General features: G+C 38.3%; 1 protein-coding gene and 1 long non-coding RNA gene across 2 annotated transcripts; one reads left to right on the plus strand and one right to left on the minus strand.

Annotated features, from left to right (window-relative positions):
* Positions 1-1,106: 1,106 nt before the first annotated feature.
* Positions 1,107-6,273, minus strand: LOC308408825 (uncharacterized protein). The gene is made up of 10 exons (XM_080901230.1): positions 6,135-6,273; positions 5,601-5,689; positions 5,126-5,244; positions 4,607-5,023; positions 4,298-4,523; positions 3,969-4,118; positions 3,056-3,273; positions 2,814-2,967; positions 2,623-2,732; positions 1,107-1,719 (listed from the first exon to the last, which is right to left on the minus strand). The coding sequence occupies exons 2-10, from the start codon at positions 5,638-5,640 to the stop codon at positions 1,408-1,410; spliced, it is 1,746 nt and encodes a 581-aa protein (XP_080757356.1). The 5' UTR covers positions 5,641-5,689; positions 6,135-6,273; the 3' UTR covers positions 1,107-1,407.
* A 244-nt stretch (positions 6,274-6,517) lies between these two features.
* Positions 6,518-10,129, plus strand: LOC308408826. The gene is made up of 3 exons (XR_013973850.1): positions 6,518-6,603; positions 7,590-7,688; positions 7,823-10,129. It is a non-coding gene; the product is annotated as an uncharacterized lncRNA (long non-coding RNA).
* Positions 10,130-19,494: the final 9,365 nt, after the last annotated feature.

The raw sequence follows: 19,494 nt of genomic DNA on the forward strand, positions 1-19,494 counted from the left end.
GCTTAGGGGACACTAACCACAACACTGATGTTTTATTTAGCTTCTTTTAACTGCAAATGACACGCTGCTGTTTTTCAGTGCAGGATGTCAAAACAAAAAAAAAATTAACGTTTTTCTCTATTTGTGTGTCGGGTTTTTTGCCACAAAGCAGGAAACAGAAGCACTAAAACAACATCAAATGAGTCATTTCCTAATGCGGCTAATCTTTTCCTTTGGCTGATTAAAATGGAGTTGTTGTTGACCTGCTGTTGGTCATCAGTTCATCTGAGCAGCACTTAATCTTCTCTCAGTATATTACCAAAAATATTAGCTTGTCTGCGTTCACATGCATATGAACTTGAGTGGCATCTCATTTTTAATCCATAGGGTTTGTTATGATGTCGGCCGCCCTGTTGCTTATATAAAAGACTCTCCACAAGGTTTAGGAGTGTGTTTAATCTTCCAGAATGCCATCTGTAAAGGTGGGAACTAACAAAGCACAAATACTTTGTTGATGTATTTTAGTAGAATTTTCACGTACACTGCAAAAATGGCTAGTCTATATTTAGGAAAAAAATACTACATTTGATACAAAAAGCACTGAAAACAAGTGAAATTATCTGTCCATGCAGCAAGTTTATTTTACTTAATAAGAAATCTTGAAATAAGATTTTTTAATCCAGAAATAAAAGAACACATTTGAGAATTGAAGAGGGTTAAAATAAGCTTTAAAAAGCTCAATTTAAGATAAAATTACTTTATATCAAGTCCCAAAAGTAAGTTAAATATGCTAAATTACAGTCTTTTTTTATGTTTTGAATTCTTACTTGCAGCAAATGAATGCACTGCAACGAGAAAAATAGTTCTAATACTATGAAAAACTACTCAATATTAGTGAAGTATGATTAATTTGTTTCTTGATTCAGGTTGGCTTATCTTAAAATAGAGCTGAATCAATATTAAATCCAGGCAAAAAAACCTTAAAACAGACCTTTTTCCTAGAATACTCCTTGGCTTCTACTGAAATCACAACCAGGACAGGAGTGATATATGTCAACATTTATTTCTCTCATGAGAACAAAATTCTTTTTTTTAAACAATATAGGGCTGCTGCACAATCCCTAAAAGTCTAAATCAACCCTTTAAAAGGCCTAAACAGAGAAAAGAAATTACATTTTTGGCCTTAAACTTTTGTGACAGTCACATAGTCTCACAATGTTGTAAATAATGGCATTACTGACTTAAAACTTTACATGCCTCAGGTAAAGTGTCACTAAGAAAAAAAAACAACAACTTTCATTTGTAAAGCATTATAAGTACAGCCATTTCTCAGGACATTGCTAGGCAAATTAGGAACAAAGTTGTACAAACGTACTACAAAACTAAACAAACTGCAAATGACCTGATAAAATCCTGCTTGGTATTCACCTATTTTTCAAAGAACGACTTCCACTCAGCTATTGCTTTCTTATATGCACTAGTGGCATCTTGATCATGGATGGCATCAGTTATTACCTCAGTTTGTATGACAGAGAGGACCGTTGCAACACATTTTGGGTATGTTAAGTGCAAGGTGTAGTAATATGCCATCAACACCAACATTCCTTCCCAGAAATCCTCCAAGGAGAGAGTGGTCACTGGTATGTTTCCTACAGCAACAATGCTGGTTGTTCCATCAAAAAGCAGCACTGGGGAGGAGAGAGGCCGCTTCTCCAGGTATAGCATTGCATCTTCACCCGGCTAGAAAAGCACAAAAAAAGGACAAATTCTTCAAGATTTTCAATGAAAGGGTTGCTGTGCATCCAAACAGCTTAAGACACAAATAGCAATATCAAGAGTTTAGAATGCTCCAACTGATTTACTGTTGGAATAGAAGAAATAAATGTAAAATATCTGACTTACATAAATATGAAATTTTGGAAATGTACACAGCAAAATCTCCAGTGTTAAATTAACACTGGAGAGTGTCTATATGGGTCCACTCCTCTGAGTGTTAAATACAACACTGTTGAGTGTTAAATTAACACTTTGACAGTGTTATATGTTTAAAAGTAACCTAGTCAGTTTTGAAGATTAACAATGGCTAACACTGAGCAGTGCTGATTTTCTAACACTGGAATATTTCTAACATTTTGATTTATTTTCCAGTGTTAGAAAATCAGCACTGCTCAGTGTTAGTCTTTGTTAATCTTCAAAACTGACTAGGTTACTTTTAAACATATAACACTGTCAAAGGTGTTAATTTAACACTGGAGATTTTGCTGTGTATTAATTCTGAGCATGAATTTTCTCTAGTTTGCAGCATTTTTATCATGTCTATTTGTGCTTTTTTTCTCATTTGTTTTTTAAAACTATTTCTTTTAACTTTGTTACATATTCTAGTTTTTGAAGGCCTTTTTAAATATATCATTTTACTGCTTCTACTTGTATCCTAACTGCAATGTGCTTTTGCTCTGTGCTGCCTCTCTGGAGTAGGTTTTGAATAACAATTAAGAAATCCTGAATAAGGAGTAATTTAATCCCTGCTGAATTGAACTTCAACCCACTCTTATTAAGCAGGAAAAGCAAAATAATAATATTAATAATAACAATACAAGTAAATGGAGTACAAGTTACAGTGGCTGGTATTGCAGCTGTTCTCACCTTGAGGATATGAAGGAGAGCCTCACTGGCACTTCCCAGCCGCTTTGGTGGTGTAGTTTTTGAAGGAAAAAGAGATGGAAGTGCATTGAAGAGAGTGACAGTAAAATCCACTGTGAACAGAGAAAAGTATCTCAACAAAGCAATCCGAACATATCTGATGTGTGGATTTAATGTATGAAAAGGCCACTTACCTCCACATACATCCAAGGGGAGAGGAGGTTTCAGGACCTTCTTCCAAATGCCATAGAACTGCACCTTCGAACAAAACTCTGCCCATCGACCCTTCATTTGATCTATGTATTTGCAGTTGGAGCCACCAATGATGCGACGCAGTTCATCCATCGCCTATGACAAAGTTGTGCTCAGTTAGTCAAGAACTAACTAAACCTATCCAGAGAAAGCAAGGAATTTAACTGAAGGTAGTTGAACTTACATTTCGTATGTCTTTGAAGCACGGGTATGCTTCAAATATTTTTCTAGGCCTGTCTTCTTCCCTTGTAACATCTGCGTCAATAAAAGCTCGTCTGGCCTCAAACTCCAGGTCCAAAATTTGAGCGACGTCACTTTGGTTGGGTTTTGCATTGGGTTTCCTGTACATGTTGCTCAAGGTTTTGTAATGTCTTGCCTGCATCTTCAGGCTGTCATGGTCTGCTAGGGAAAGCAAAGAGCAATTGTAAGACATGGTGTAACTAGACTAAATTCAGATTTTTCTAATCAGTCATTTCTAGTAAGGTTGCATGGTTGTTTTTAAGTATAATATTTATGAGAATTAATGTTTAGGTTAAATATGTTTGAGTAATGAACTGACCCTATATGTCCTAATCATTTCCCTTTGTGTCCTTTTCTTATAATGATCATGGATTTATGTTAATTGTTAGTTTGAACAGAATCAAATATTAAAACGAAAGTTTAAGATGCCCGTGAATAAAACTGTGGTGAAAATAAGGTAAAGGTTGTTTACTGTGTATATCGTTCACATCAGTGTGAACAGTGATTATGAGCTGATGGATAAAAATCTTTTAGGTAATTTGATCTATGACAGAAACACTGTGATAAGGCATGATAGATGTGACCAGCATGAGGATTTACATGTGTAAATAATCAGCACTGAGTAACACCCATTACAACACAAAGTGTTAAAATACTTACTATGGCTAACTGGCAAACTGGAATGAGGGATCTATCATATGTTGATTTTACACACCAACTCGAGTTAATGCCAAACCACTATGATTTTTGGAATAAACACTTAGAACGGGGTTCATTGCTGCAACCATATTTTGGAAAGAGCTGTAAGAGGAACCACAGTCAGACTGAGAGGTAGATAAGGGTGATGGTGGACTTACCAACAACATCATCTGGAGGTGCAGTTGAAGGACCTATATCAGACCTGGGTGCAGAGCATGAGGCTGACTTGGATAATAGTGGTAAAGCCAGCGTAGTATTGTTTGACGTAGTTGGTACAGTGGAGGGTAGCGGCAATTGGGATTCTTTCTCTGAGGAAAAAACAGAAGATGAACAGAATGTAATAACAGGGAATAGCTAGAAAGTTAAGGAAAATACTCAACACTGTATAAATCTTGTGATGCACTCTGAACAGAAAACTGAGGGCAGGTGGTCTCTTTGAAGTTTTAGATGTCCAAAAGTCATTAGTACAGCAGACCAAAGTACACACCTGCATTTGAGTTATCCTCGCTGAGGTCATCATTGCTCTCAAGAAGTGTGGTATAGTCACTTGAACCACTTGCTTCACCACTTAGGTCACCTTCAGTCCCATTGTCTGTGTCATCTGAGCTGAAAAGAGTCTTCCTGGGCCTGCCTCGTTGTGGCATGGAGCCCTGCCTCTTCCTTGGAGACTTCATATTTTGGAGTCGTTTGTACAGTTTGGTGTAGATGGTCAGCTGTGGTAAAATAATATATATTTGTACATCATTTTATTATCTCACTCAATTTTAGATATTGTAGTGGGTAAAGAATGACTTACGTATGGCATGTGTGTGTCAGCATCACGTAACATGGGGTAATAGTCGACAATCTTCTGTGACATTGCTCTCATTTCGAGTTTGGAGGGGTATGTTACTTCCTTCCCCATGGGACTAACACGGAGGATTGCAACCATGCTGGTGACTGTGTTCCTTACAAGTCTGCAACAGAGCTCCTTCGACATCCTGCAGTCCTTTTCCTTTCCACTGTGGAGCAATGCAAAGTACTGACTGCGCACCATGTCCAACTCTGAATCTGTATACACCACATACTCTGGTGGGTCTGGCATTTTCATTTTTTTGTCAGCAGTGTAGGAAATGGGAGTGGAAGTTTGAGGCTGACATTGTGACACATCAAAGCCGAAGGGGTTACTCTCGCTTCGATGGAAAGTGTTGGCAACTTGGTCAGTACTCTTAAACTATAACAGTTGTGGGATATAAACAAAAATACACAATTAGGCAAATTAATGCTAGACAATATGGACAGTAATCATCTTCTTAGTGGTATAATGTGTATTTACCTTTTGGCTGATAAAATCCCAAATCTTCTTTCTACGGAAGAAATTTTCATGGCCCGGAAAAAGATCCTTTAGGTCATCCCGGGTAAAGCTTCTCAAAGTTTCCTCATCAATATTCGCAGCTGTAAAAGAGAAAAACAACTTCAAAAGTGATATTTATTTCTCTTTTCCTGGGCGTGGCTTATTACATGTCGAGGTCATTTTTTGTCAATAAATGTATTTTAGCAATAAGTAATATTAACAGGATAAAATGTCAAACTTAAAACAGTTTATCAAATATTTGGGAATGCAATAAAACTATTTTTGGGTGTCTTCAAGAATGATGTTCCAAGTCTATTTAGGCAAAGACAGCTCAAGGCTATAATGTGGATAAAGGTCAGAGTAGAGTGCAATCCTAGCTCCAAGTTTCAGAAATGATGCTAACAGATGCTAAGGCTGCTTAGCTAACGTACCAAAATAACTGAAAAATAAGACTTACCCTGCAACACAGACAGTATGGCATCGTCAAACTTGTCCATGCCGTGACAGCAGTTCTCTAGTTCGTTCCAAAGCCTCCACTCACAGTGCCTGGAAATATCCTACAGCTTAAATAAGATCATTTAGCTAAAGTTAACACATTAGCTAGATTGCTAACTAGCAGCAGCCCTCACAAAACACGACTTTATCTTAATAACACCGTTGTACCATAGTATTTTTCAAATCAACTTAATGTTACCAACCTTAAATTACTGTTCACTTTGTTTAGATAAATAATTTTGATCTTCCTAACGGTCCTGATGGTTAACAAAGCAGGGGAAAAGAGTTTGTCCCGCGTGAAAGTAACGTCACGACAGGAACTGAGAATGCGCATGCAGAAAATTATTTATATTTAATTTTTTTTAAGTAAAAAAAAAGAAAAGAAAAATATAAATTCAGTCTTAAACACTTATTGCCTAAAAATAAATATAACTGATGTAATTTAAACCTGAAAAATTGGATAATTAAGGATACATATATTTTAAAAATTGCCTACCTTTCCCATGGTCCCACACTCTCATCTGTGGCCTTCAGTGGAGAGCGGTAAAGTATGCTGTATGGCTACAGCGCGAAAACAGTTCACCATGGCGCTCTGGAGATGTATGATCTGTTTTATCTTTGTTTCTTTAACTCTGAAGGTGCTCCTTAGCCACATAAATGCAGCTCATGGTCGAAGGCAGGATTTTTGGGTTTACTGTGGAATAGATGGCTGTGAACAAGATTTCAGAGTTTTTAACTCATTCTTTCGCCACATTAAACGGACGCACCCTCTGTATTTGACGAATGGAAGCCCACCAAGAGGATGGAGGATCCCCCCAACATCCCACTCTTTAGGATCGGAAAATGTTGGTGTTTCAGTCTTTGCCAACTGTAGTACTGCAACAACAACCAGCACCGTGGAAATATCAACTGGTGGATCTTGGCCTGAAGTGCAGGAGCCTCAGGTTGTTGACAGCCCGATCACGGTAAGTGTTAAACTAAATAAAATGTAGTGTGGCTTCTGATGACAAATTTAGCTATGTCTAACTCCTCGTATTTGGTCCTATATTACTTTTAATCCTTTTCTCCATTTTTAGTCGAGAGAAATTTAACGAGATCTCGCGATATTATACCGCTAGATATTGTTCTTCAAACTGTTACAAGCGATTTCCACTATGGTTGGATTTTAAATCACAATTTCATCCTGCAGGATGAAATAAAAAATAAATAAACAGAATAGCAGTTCAGTGTAGATAGTACAGGCTATGCTGCAGCCGGAGAAGGCACACACTCTGCGGCTGGCATGTCTCCTGGTGAAGTTTGCATCAAAGACACTCTCAGCGCGCTTAAATCTTTCAATGTGGCAGCAATTTGGGTATCTCGTAGGAATTATAAGTGGTGAATACGGTTTCAGGTAAGACACAGAGTATTTGGAAGCACTGTAAAAAAAATCTGTTGGCCAGAAATACTGCCAAAACATGGATAAGAATGATTTTCTTGAAAATTAAATAAATTAATAAATGCATACAATAAAATATATCCATATACTAATACTAACATAAATTCTGAGTGCAAATCTAAATTACGTGATTTAAAAATACATAAATAATTTAATAAATACAACAAACATGTAAAGAAACTAATATCTAAGTGCAAACAAAAATTCATTATTTAAAAAGATAAAATCTCATTCTCATGAATCCAATCCCTAGCCTCATCAAAAAAATGGACAACCCCTTTTTTATTGTTTCTTTGTCTTTGATTTCTTTTCCATTTCTTTTTTCTTTATTCCAAAGAATGAATATTATATTATCTTATATTATATTGAATATTCACAACTGTAACACTAGTCACTGTCATGCACTTTGTTTTTTAATGGACCAATCATTAGGTGTAACTGATTATACCTGTTATGTAAGAATTTCTATAATTGGCCAGGAATTTGGAGTAACTTTGTTTTTCTGCTCTAAAGGAAGAAGCTGTTGCTACAACATCCTTTACCAGACATGATATTACCAGATCTGCTGCAGCTTTTGCTATCTGTGTTCAAGAACAGTGCCACTTATCACAGGTATGTTATAGTCTTAATGGATCAATACATTACATAAGGCAATCAATGTCTTACTTGTTCATAATGGAATTCAGAATTATTATTATTTTATATAAATGCAGAATAAGTTACTTTTATTTCAAATGTTTTCACAGAGAACGGTCAAACATATCATCTCAGGAGTGCAACAGTATCAGGCTGTTCTTTTGGATACGCTCAAGGAAAGAATGAAGACAGTGTTTGAAGATAATGCCGAGGGAACCACTCAGCTTCAAGATGAGGCTTTGGCTACATTTGATAAATTCATGGATCCTTTCTCCACCATTGCATATGGACAGAGTAGAGCCATAGGGGAAATGTTCTGTCCAGTCAACGCAGAGGAAGTAGTAGTATCCCAGAAGATATGTTGGGTAAAGCAAGGTCTTTCAAGGGTCATGTCTTTAAGGAACAAAAGTTTTTACTATGTACCATTAATTGAAAGTCTAAAGCAGTTAATGACTAATGAGAGAATCTTTACCATGTTGAACACTGCACCACAAAGAAGCAGAGAGGGATTCTTCTATGATTTTAGAGACGGGTCCCCCTTGTTTTCTCAGAGGCCAAATGCATTGCAATTAATACTGTACACAGATGAAATTGAAATATGTACCGGTAACCCCTTAGGGTCCCATGCTTCTGCAAACAAATTGGTCATGTTTTATTATACTTTAGGAAATATTGATCCAAAATTTAGGTCAAAGTTAGCTGCAATACGACTTCTTGCTATTGCTAAAGCAAGTGACATTTCTCAGTGGGGTATTGATGTTGTACTGAAAAGAATACTTCAAGATCTATCACTGCTTTACAATGGTGTAAGGATTAAAATGTCAAATGGTGAAATTGAATTGTTTGGTGCTGTTATAGCCATTTGCGGAGACACGCTAGCCCAGCATGAGATTGCTGGCTTTAAAGAAGGGATTGGTTTTGCTTATAGCAAATGTAGACACTGTGAATGCAACTTTGATGATATGCAAAGTGTTTTTGAGGAGAAGAAGTTTGTTCACAGAACTCTGGAGAAACATATCAGGCAGTGTTTTGAAATAGATAAAGCAAGCACAGATTTATTGAAAGCATCCCTCAAAACTACTTATGGAATTAATAGAAGAAGCAGACTAGTTGATGTTCCTGCATTTGACCTGATCAAACAAACTCCACAGGACATAATGCATGTTATTTTTGAAGGTGTTGCATCAATGGAAGTTAAATTTGTATTAAAACACCTAATTCTCTCAGGACAATTAGAATTAGACAAGTTTAATTCAGACATTCAAAATTTTCCTTACTCACCTCTTGAAATACGGGATAAACCATGTCCTATTAGCTTTGGCACTTTAGCGGCTAACGACAACAAATTGAAACAGTCTTGTGGACAGATGCTAATTCTTTTAAAAATATTACTTTTTCTTTTGTATGGTGCGGAGAGTGAGTATGTTGTATTTATTAGAAAGTTAATTATGATAATTCAAATAGTTCTTGCTCCCATTATTTCTTTACAAACTGTATTGCAACTGAGAAGTATGATTGAAGAACACCTGTATCAGTTCAAGCAACTTTTTCCCGAAGCCAATATAATACCTAAGCAACATTATATGTTGCATCTTCCCAGTCAAATCTTATCGCTTGGACCTTTAATAAGGAGTATGTGCATGCGCTTTGAGGCAAAGCACTCCTATTTTAAACAGTGGGCTTCTAAGTTAAATTTTAAAAATGTTTGTAAATCCCTTGCAAACCACAATCAATTTCTTGAGTGTTGTCAAAATGAAATAGGCACTGAACATCCTATTTTTGCGAAAGAAAAGGAATCCGGGCCAGTATCAGCTAAAAATAATGAATATGTTAGGAAAAAAATTAAAGAATTTTTTGGAATAGATGTCATGCAGTCTGTTGTCTCAGTGAAATGGTATGTTCTAAATGGCAATAAATACATTGCTGGGAAGTCCATGATTATTGCAGACGTGGATGGCACTTTCCCTGTGTTTGGACTGATAAAGGATATCTTTTTGATTGACTCATCTTTTATTGCTTTTGAGTACCAACGCTATGAAACTTTGAATTTAAATGAAGACTTATTGGCATATGAAGTAACTGTGCCCATTGTTGCTCAAGCTACAGAATTAGCCCATGAGCTCATTGATTATACTTCATACTTTTCTATTAGTTTTAGGGACAGTGTGTTTGTGCCAATCAAATACAGTCTTTCTGATATTATTTCCCATAGAAATCACCCTTAAGATTAGGGTTGCACCAAGTATTGGCTTAGTGTAGTTTGTGATGATATCAGTTGACAGTCATTAAATGTTCCCTAAACCAATGTCAATGTTGTACCACATAATGCTGGCATGCTGTGACAAACAGCTGTCTTTGAAATGTGATTTGTATCATAAATTGTGGTTAATTTTTTTCCTTTATATGTACAACTTTGAAGTCAGACATGATTTTGAATAAATCATATTTTCAACAGGTGCCTTGTGTGAATTTCCTAAATCAAGCAAATTGAGTTTGTCACTCTATCTTGAAACAAGTGATATTTTGAGAGACATCTGGTGAGAGACCTAATGTAGGCTATTTTAAGAGTTATTCTTCCCATTTCTGGATTTCTGTACTAATATAGACACAATTATATGGTTATTCTCAATTTAAGTTTATTATCTAAAATCCAGACTTAGAAACAAGTAAATCTTTTTTAAAACAAGGCAAATAATCTGGCCTGTCTAAAAATAGGATTTTAAATCATGGCAAGCACCAGATAATTTGCAGTGTGCATACCGTGTGTTGCCTAAGTGATGTTTGTCTCGTAGTCTCTTTGGATGAAGAAATGCAGCCCTAGAAGCAGCTCATTCAGCCATCCAGCTCGCTCAACAAAAGCTGCAGAAGCACGACACGAGTCGGAAACGGAGACGCCTGAGTTGCTCTCAGAGTAAAATGTGTCAGCTGCAGCGATAAAGTTTAGGAAGAGTTAAGTCAAATTAGCAAATAACCACCACCTTTCATAACCGTTATCACCTACTTATCACCTGCAGAAGACTGTTGTGATTCATACAGAAGAGTTTCTGTATCTGCACCACAGATTTAACACACATGCATAAATCCACTGGTAATAAAGACTGCCGAGGGCACGTTCAATTACTGTACTCCCGTTCCCTGGAACAAGCTGCCTGCTGACCTGAGATCAATTGCATCTGTGCTGACATTCAAAAAGACTGAAAAGCTTCCTGTTCACAAATACCTACATCCAATACCCGTTTTATTTTGCTGTTTTCACTGCCTTAAGGCATTGTAAACCCACAAAGGTTTTGTTATCTTCTGCATGGAGCACAGGTTATGTCCAAAAAATTTTATTAATTAATTTTATTTTCATGTTATAGACTATTAATGACTTTAATAGCTATCTATTTACAACATAGAATAGAATAAAATAGAAATCCACTGTTAATAAAATAATTTCATAGATAATATTAGATACTATTACTGATCACTTTTTTGACAGTTTCTAAACATTTGCTAAAAAAAAAGAGTCTATTCCAGCATTAAAAACAAATTTATGAAGTTTGGCTGTCAAACCTTTACAAATCTTTTTGATCAGGGTTATAAAATAGACATGCCCTTTATTATGCATTTATTATAGGCTAGCTATGATTTTATTAACAGTTAAATAATTTTTCCTTGTCTGTATAAAAGCACTCTGATGTGTTTAAAGTGATGAGTCTCCTTCCTATTTGAAAAAATACAAATTTAAAGATCTTTCCAGTTACTGAAAAAATAACAAGTGGTTTATTGAATATCAGTCCCAAACTTTTCATGATTAAATATGAAGGACTTTAACTTTATTCAACTCCATAGATCCACTGCTGCAGGGAGATAAAGGGCTGAGTGAGTGTGAGCGCCCAGATGGGAGCAGCGGCTGCTGATGGAGGCCTTCCTGTGTTGCGAAGCCCACACTGGCTCTGCGGATGCCCTTTGTTGTCGCCTCTTAACTCGGCACACCAGGAGTCTGACGCTTAACAATCTGCGGCTCATAATGTGCGACGAAGAGGAGCTCTCGTCTCCCAGCATGCACTCTCTGTTGTTTCCCGCTCTGGTCTGTGCCCTGGAGGTACGGGATAACGATTTGTAAAAAGCGTCATGCTGAGGTTTTATTACTATTAACATTTTTTTTCACCCAGAACTTAACACCAGCTCCTGATAATGTGCCGGTTAGGTTTCGCTTCACTTGGTCGCATGTTCCTTTGACGCTCGTAAGAAGAAAAAAAGGAGATGTGTCCAGAGTTACAGGTGAATTGCTGAGTGAGGCAGAAACTTTGATTTTGGCTTGCTGTATTGTACAGAAGCGATTTTTTTTGGTGTCTCCACATTTTACACTTTTTCTCCGGGCAGCATGAAATGGCACATTTCATCTTGCAGGCTTTGTAACAGCAGAGATGTGCTGAGGTTTGAGTCGCTCTAACGCACTCCGACAGAAGAAAAAGGAAGGGGAAAAAAAGCCTGAAAGAAAAGTGTCCTGCCTCTGAAAAGTTGATGACACGTTCAGCTCGCTTGTCTGGGAGAATGGCAGCTGTGAATTTGAAGCTGTCAAGTTGTTCTTTGACAAGCAGTCAAAACTCTCAGAGATGCCCGGTTTGATTTCCTCAGAGTTTAGATCACAAAGCGTCACCTCGCCACTTACAGGTGTCATCTCCTGTTTGGTTGCAGTCAGATAAAACGAGCGCAGGAAAATACACTAAAACACAGCAACAACAGCTCCTGCTGGCGCCTCACATACTGTATGTATTTATTTGAGTAGTATTATAACTCTAAACATAAGGCTGGAAGCTGATCCGTGGTTTCACTGTGTTGTTCCTTCATTACCCTGAACACACACACACCATAGTTTGTTTTTACTCAATCATCCTTTCGCTGCTGACAGGTTATGGGAATAAGATTAATCATCTCATCTAATGTGTGGCCTACATCTGCAGTTTTCTGTGGATCACATTTAGGCTCGACTGGCGGCTTTGACTCAACCACAACTCGGACTTATATGGAACCGATACCGGAAGTGCTGTGATATGTGGGTCAAATGTGGCCCACCAGAAAATGCCATAACCCATGTCAAGCCTGGCTCTTCTTTTTTGATCACCAATGCCCTGAACGACCCATAACTGTACCCCAAATGAGTATATATAGCACTTTTTTACTCTGAGCTCTCAAAGCTCTGTGCAATGCTGCCAATTTTAGTATCGATTCCCATACAAAGTAAATACTGGGCCCAAGTTACTGATACCGATACTTTAACCTATAAAGGCAGCAGTAGGGGAGAGCACTGAGTCATGACTCATGAGATGAATCATCATCAGTTTTTGAATTATGATTACATTTTAATGACCACTGAATCACTGGGATTTTTGCTCTCCACAAGAAAACACACTTTTCAGTTTTTCATGTTTATTAAAAACTTTTTTTTTAAAGAGACCTAGAATGTGTTGTAAGCAGTCGACACAAAAGAGAGTAGAAAAACCTGATAAACTCAGTGTTTCAAGCCTGAGCTGGTACATGTCTGACCTCAGTATTATTAACTTCATGTCTAATATGAAAAGCGATTCACTGGTATTGTTTTAAGAAACTGACACACAGCCTTCAATGTGCTGTATTTGAAAGCTCTCCTCCTCTTTCCAGCTGTTTTGCAAACTAACTGTCTTCATGTCTTCACACAAACTACTCCTTTAAAAAGATGGATAATTGGTAATTCCAACACCCTCAAAAGTATCTTGCAATGTCTAATGCAGTAATGGATTTGGTGACAAAAAAAAGCCAATATGAGGCCATTATTATTAATTTTGTTGGGGTTGTCTCTTAAATCTTCTCTTAGCTTTTAATGCTGAAGTCCAGAAGTTTGTTCTGTTCTGGGTTTTTTTTCCTTCCTAATGGTTCAGACTGCGTTTTAGCTCCAGTGTTTATTTAAGCAGAGAAGAAGTCTGAGCGTTCAGAGACGTTCCTGCTAAATGCAGCGGTTACATAAAGAGAAGTAATGCTTTCTGAGACGCACACAGCCTCCCAACATTTGACGTTAATTCACTTCTATACAGAAAGCTGTTTAATGGGCTCTTATAGACTTTCCCTGAAAAATTGAGCGCCATCACGTCCACAGCAGACATTAATCCATAAACTTGTACAGTATGTAATTTTACGCTTCAGAGTCATTTCATGTCTCTGTGACTTTAATGGCTCTGAAAGATAAACAGAAGTGAGCGCTGCTTTTCTCAGAGCTTATGAAGGCTTGAGTCGAGGCCGGATCTTTAATGTAAATCCAAGACGTTGCTTGTGACATTAAGAGAGATAAGAGCTGCGGGATGATTAGGGATTTTCCTTCGTGGTAATTAAACAATCTCATTACTTTTAGGATCAGATTAAGCCGAGGACTTTTCACACCACTTCTGGGAATCTCCTCCAAGCTGAAAATGACAAAAGTCTAATACAAACAGCAGCTAACAGCAGGCGTCCACAGCACAAAACAACACGACCTGCAAATGGATGCTGAATTTACTAAATTCATCTTTGACATTATAAAGAAGCAAAGGCACCAGATTCGAGATATCTTAGCCTGTAAGGCTTGAAGAAGCATCCATGCGTCATGACAGATGTTTTCATCCCAGGTTTTTTTCTGTCTCTATTGGCTTGTCAGTAACCTATATTATAAATAATAAACCACAAATAATAAATAATAAGATAAATCCTGATTATCACTTCATTACCTTACAGGGAGTGCAGAATTATTAGGCAAATGAGTATTTTGTCCACATCATCCTCTTCATGCATGTTGTCTTACTCCAAGCTGTATAGACTCGAAAGCCTACTACCAATTAAGCATATTAGGTGATGTGCATCTCTGTAATGAGAAGGGGTGTGGTCTAATGACATCAACACCCTATATCAGGTGTGCATAATTATTAGGCAACGTCCTTTCCTTTGGCAAAATGGGTCAAAAGAAGGACTTGACAGGCTCAGAAAAGTCAAAAATAGTGAGATATCTTGCAGAGGGATGCAGCAGTCTCAAAATTGCAAAGCTTCTGAAGCGTGATCATCGAACAATCAAGCGTTTCATTCAAAATAGTCAACAGAGTCGCAAGAAGCGTGTGGAAAAACCAAGGCGCCAAATAACTGCCCATGAACTGAGAAAAGTCAAGCGTGCAGCTGCCAAGATGCCACTTGCCACCAGTTTGGCCATATTTCAGAGCTGCAACATCACTGGAGTGCCCAAGAGCACAAGGTGTGCAATACTCAGAGACATGGCCAAGGTAAGAAAGGCTGAAAGACGACCACCACTGAACAAGACACACAAGCTGAAACGTCAAGACTGGGCAAAGAAATATCTCAAGACTGATTTTTCTAAGGTTTTATGGACTGATGAAATGAGAGTGAGTCTTGATGGGCCAGATGGATGGGCCCGTGGCTGGATTGGTAAAGGGCAGAGAGCTCCAGTCCGACTCAGACGCCAGCAAGGTGGAGGTGGAGTACTGGTTTGGGCTGGTATCATCAAAGATGAGCTTGCGGGGACTTTTTGGGTTGAGGATGGAGTCAAGCTCAACTCCCAGTCCTACTGCCAGTTTCTGGAAGACACCTTCTTCAAGCAGTGGTACAGGAAGAAGTCTGCATCCTTCAAGAAAAACATGATTTTCATGCAGGACAATGCTCCATCACACACGTCCAAGTACTCCACAGCGTGGCTGGCAAGAAAGGGTATAAAAGAAGAAAAACTAATGACATGGCCTCCTTGTTCACCTGATCTGAACCCCATTGAGAACCTGTGGTCCATCATCAAATGTGAGATTTACAAGGAGGGAAAACAGTACACCTCTCTGAACAGTGTCTGGGAGGCTGTGGTTGCTGCTGCACGCAATGTTGATGGTGAACAGATCAAAACACTGACAGAATCCATGGATGGCAGGCTTTTGAGTGTCTTTGCAAAGAAAGGTGACTATATTGGTCGCTGATTTGTTTTTGAATGTCAGAAATGTATATTTGTGAATGCGGAGATGTTATATTGGTTTCACTGGTAAAAATAAATAATTGAAATGGGTATATATTTGTTTTTTGTTAACTTGCCTAATAATTATGCACAGTAATAGTCACCTGCACACACAGATATCCCCCTAAAATAGCTAAAACTAAAAACAGACTAAAAATACTTCCAAAAACATTCAGCTTTGATATTAATGAGTTTTTTGGGTTCATTGAGAACATGGTTGTTGTTCAATAATAAAATTATTCCTCAAAAATACAACTTGCCTAATAATTCTGCACTCCCTGTATATGAGCAGGTTTTACGGTCTAAATATCAGGCTGGTTCTTCATGTGCAAAAGTAAATGCAATCCACCTTTAACAACACTCTTCCAACTAGACCCAACGAAAATACGAGTTGCATGAAAAGATTTCTATGAAAGTTCATTTCTATGAGGCATTTCCTTTGGGACACCTTAGATAAAAGATCATGTTATTTCCTATATTAAAGCAGTTTGACCTCAGTCAACAGTGTCTCCCAGAGAGAAGGTTTCTATACAGTCAAACTGAAGGACAGAGGGAAAAGTTCCTGCAGTGATTTTTGGCTAAATCTGTTGGGCCATTCATTCCTTTTAGACGACATCTGTAAGCATCTACATTTGGCTGAATGGTGAAGAGCAAAAGAGTTATATTTTCACACTATCAAAAAGACTTTAATTCAATCTAATTAAAGTTATGAATTCACATTTGATGACTAAGCAGCTTTCAACAACTGTTCACACCAATTTAGAGTCACTAATTAACCCAACATGTATGTGTTTGAGAACGCACACAGACACAGGGAAGCAGATTTAAGCCTTTAATCTTAAACCTTCCTTAGTGTTTGTTGTCCCCCTTTAATTGGCCCCCAGTGTTCACTACCTTTTCTGTCCATCACTGTTATTTTCCCCTCCTCTTGACATGAGTGTGCATCTGTGTGTGTGAGAGGTATGAGCTTCTGTTTCAGCTGATCATGCACCTCCCAATTTCTGTAACCTTGTGCAGAAAACAGACAGAAAACCTTGCCGCTGTCGCCGCGGCTGTTCGAGAGCGTGGCAGTTTTTATTGCTCTGCAGATACAGAAGCTCAGAGATTCCCAGATCCTACACTGATTTCTTTGCTTCCAGTTTTTACTTCTTCTTCTCCTCTACCAGCACTGATGTGGTTTCATGGAGACATTGTTCTGGCGAATACTACCCTGATGCAAATGGTACACAGGTGTAGTGATATCACTGTTTGCATGCAACATGAGTCATGTGGTGAGTATGGGTGTGGGTTTGGGCTTTAGTATTTTGACTGAAACTACTTCCTGGCTCTCTTGCGTTATTCATCTATCCATTATTGATTAATTAATTTCTTTCACGAGTATTTACACGATCGTTTCTTAGCCTCTGACCTTCCTTTGCACACCGGCCTCCTCTTGGACTCCTTGCCCACCTGTGCCTCGTGCTTGCGGGTCCAGCCCATCGTCTTTCTTCTTCAGTCCCTGATCATCAAATAAATGCCTGAAACTTTGACACTAGTGCTTGCCCGTTTTTGGGCCCATTAACCACGCTGTGAATCGAATTTGTTATTACACTTCAAATTGTTCAAAATGCAACAGCAAGGAAAGCAAACATTACACCAGTTTTTAATGACACTTCACTGGCCGCCCGCTGTCTTAGAAGAAAGTGTAAGATTTTACTTCTAAAGGTAGTCATGGCTGCAGAATACAAAGTGGAGTTAGTATCCTCGTACCAGCTTCAGATCCTGAGGCGGGAAAATGCTAACCAACCGCAAACACAAAAGGTGTTTGCTGTGCTTTCTTGCATGCCCTGTTTTAACTGATATACACATTACTGTAATCATTTATTCTTAGAGTGTAATTTGTTTTAAATATTGTCTTTCAATTTCTTTTTTATATCCTTTTTTTATTGTGTGCTTATTCTGTTTTATTGCTATAGAAACAAACGTTTGAATATTATTACTGCTCAGAATGAGTCTCTAAAAGTAACTGCACAAAAGCAAAAATGATTTTTAAGCAGCCTATTATCTGTGGTAATATTTGATTTGTACATATAACAGTTATTATTGATGGTGGTATATACAGAAAACCTGAGCACAGGCATTTATCTGGGATTAAAAATGCAAAAGTCTGGGATTGACTAATCTGCCCAAACTCAGTTTTCAAGGTATGCTCAGGCTGCAGGTGTACCCTCAAAAACTCATTAGGAATATCTCCATCATAACACATAAATATGTCCAAGGCTGGAGACACACAACAGTTTTCAGATGGAGAAGAAACAGAGTGAAGTCAGACTCTGAATGAATGTTTTTATCAGCTGAGTGAAGTGTGCGTATGTGTTTGACTGAATGAATGGGGCTGATTTTTTGAAATGTTGTATTATCTCTCCTCTCCTCTTTTGTTTTTCACTCTTTATTTCAGTGGTGAGCAGTGGTCCTACATTATGTTGCACAGCTTGTTGAGACACAGACACAAAGAGAAGCTGCATGCATGCATGTATGTGCATACAGACACTGCAGTGAGAGCTACGTCTCCTGTCGGATGCTGAGAGGTCTCTCAGCTCTTGTTTGCTGCTCACAGCCAGCCAGAATGACCTCAGGCCTCCCAGTGCTCCTGACTGTGAGGCTGCAAATGGTCAGCTTCAACAACTTTTAGTGTTTTTGCCGCGAGGGGACATCTTCATCGAGCTTCAAATAAAATTAGTTTTATTTTTCATGTTTTTCGGTGTCTGTGGGACTTTTGTGGTTTAGATACTGAAGGTGAACAGCTGAGGTTTTATACAGCTTTGTTCACTCTGGTACACGGTTAGTCTCCAAGTCCCTGACGTCCTTTTTTTTTTGTTTGTTTTACATTTGCATTATGATACTATTATATACAGGCTTAAAATTATCCAGCAAATAAACATAAATCAGTCTTGTGAAGACAGCCGTCTGAGCTTATTGGATTTATCTTTTTCTGCTTTTATTTATTTATTTATTTTTTTAGGCAGTGAAAAAAGTGTCCCAACAGCTCAATTTACAGCAGCTTATATACTTTCATCACTGCCAGCATACTTTCTCGTGCAGGTGAGATGACAGCTGGATTTTTACATAAAAATCTGGACCGGAGTCAGTTTGCCAGACTGACTAAGCTCCGAAAATACAAGTGTGGAAGCTGCTAGGTTTGCCTGTACATTCCCTCTGAATGCAGGTTTGACAAACAGCTGCTGAGTCGTTGTGCCGCAGCGGCGGAGGCCAGCTTTTCCATTAGCGCTGGAAGCAAGTGAGGCATAGCCGGCGGCAAAGGATGCTGCTGGCATTGCCATGTGTCCACTAGCTGTTTTCCACTCACACCCAGGAAAACAGGAAATGCAACAGGGAGTAATGCGAAACAGATTTGACTCGTCTGTAGCCAGCCACTTTACTCTGCCAACCACAGCAGCCGACCAACACGCCATCCAGGATATAGTTTCATCAAGAGAGAGGGAGAGGGGGGAGGTCCAGCTGGACGGCTGTGTAGCCAGGAGCTCTGTAGGGGTTTACAGCATGGAGAGATGCTGCTGAAGGAGAAACAAAATGTAGGAAAACGCTGGAAAACCTGCTAACTGCTACAACTGTGACTCATTCTAACATCCTGTTACAAATGACAGGATATTTAGGATCAGCTACAGAGACGCCACACCAATCAGACAAAACGATAAGCTCGTAGAGAGAGACACGAGGTACCGCATAACACAAGAAAGTCCCACGGACAAGACCACACAGGTGAAAAATTAATCTTTTAATCCATAC

This window comes from Rhamphochromis sp. 'chilingali' (genome assembly GCF_963969265.1).
Source record: "Rhamphochromis sp. 'chilingali' genome assembly, chromosome: 13".
NCBI lineage: Eukaryota > Metazoa > Chordata > Actinopteri > Cichliformes > Cichlidae > Rhamphochromis > Rhamphochromis sp. 'chilingali'.

What these genes read in the sequence shown, in the direction of transcription:
- LOC308408825 (XM_080901230.1), bottom strand. Translation starts at nt 5,640, where the DNA reads ATGGACAAGTTTGACGATGCCATACTGTCTGTGTTGCAGG. An exon ending in GGGATTTTATCAGCCAAAAG is followed by an intron (nt 5,024 to 5,125) that starts GTAAATACACAT and finishes CAACTGTTATAG; the next exon opens with TTTAAGAGTACTGACCAAGT. An exon ending in ACCTCCAGATGATGTTGTTG is followed by an intron (nt 3,274 to 3,968) that starts GTAAGTCCACCA and finishes TGCTTTCCCTAG; the next exon opens with CAGACCATGACAGCCTGAAG.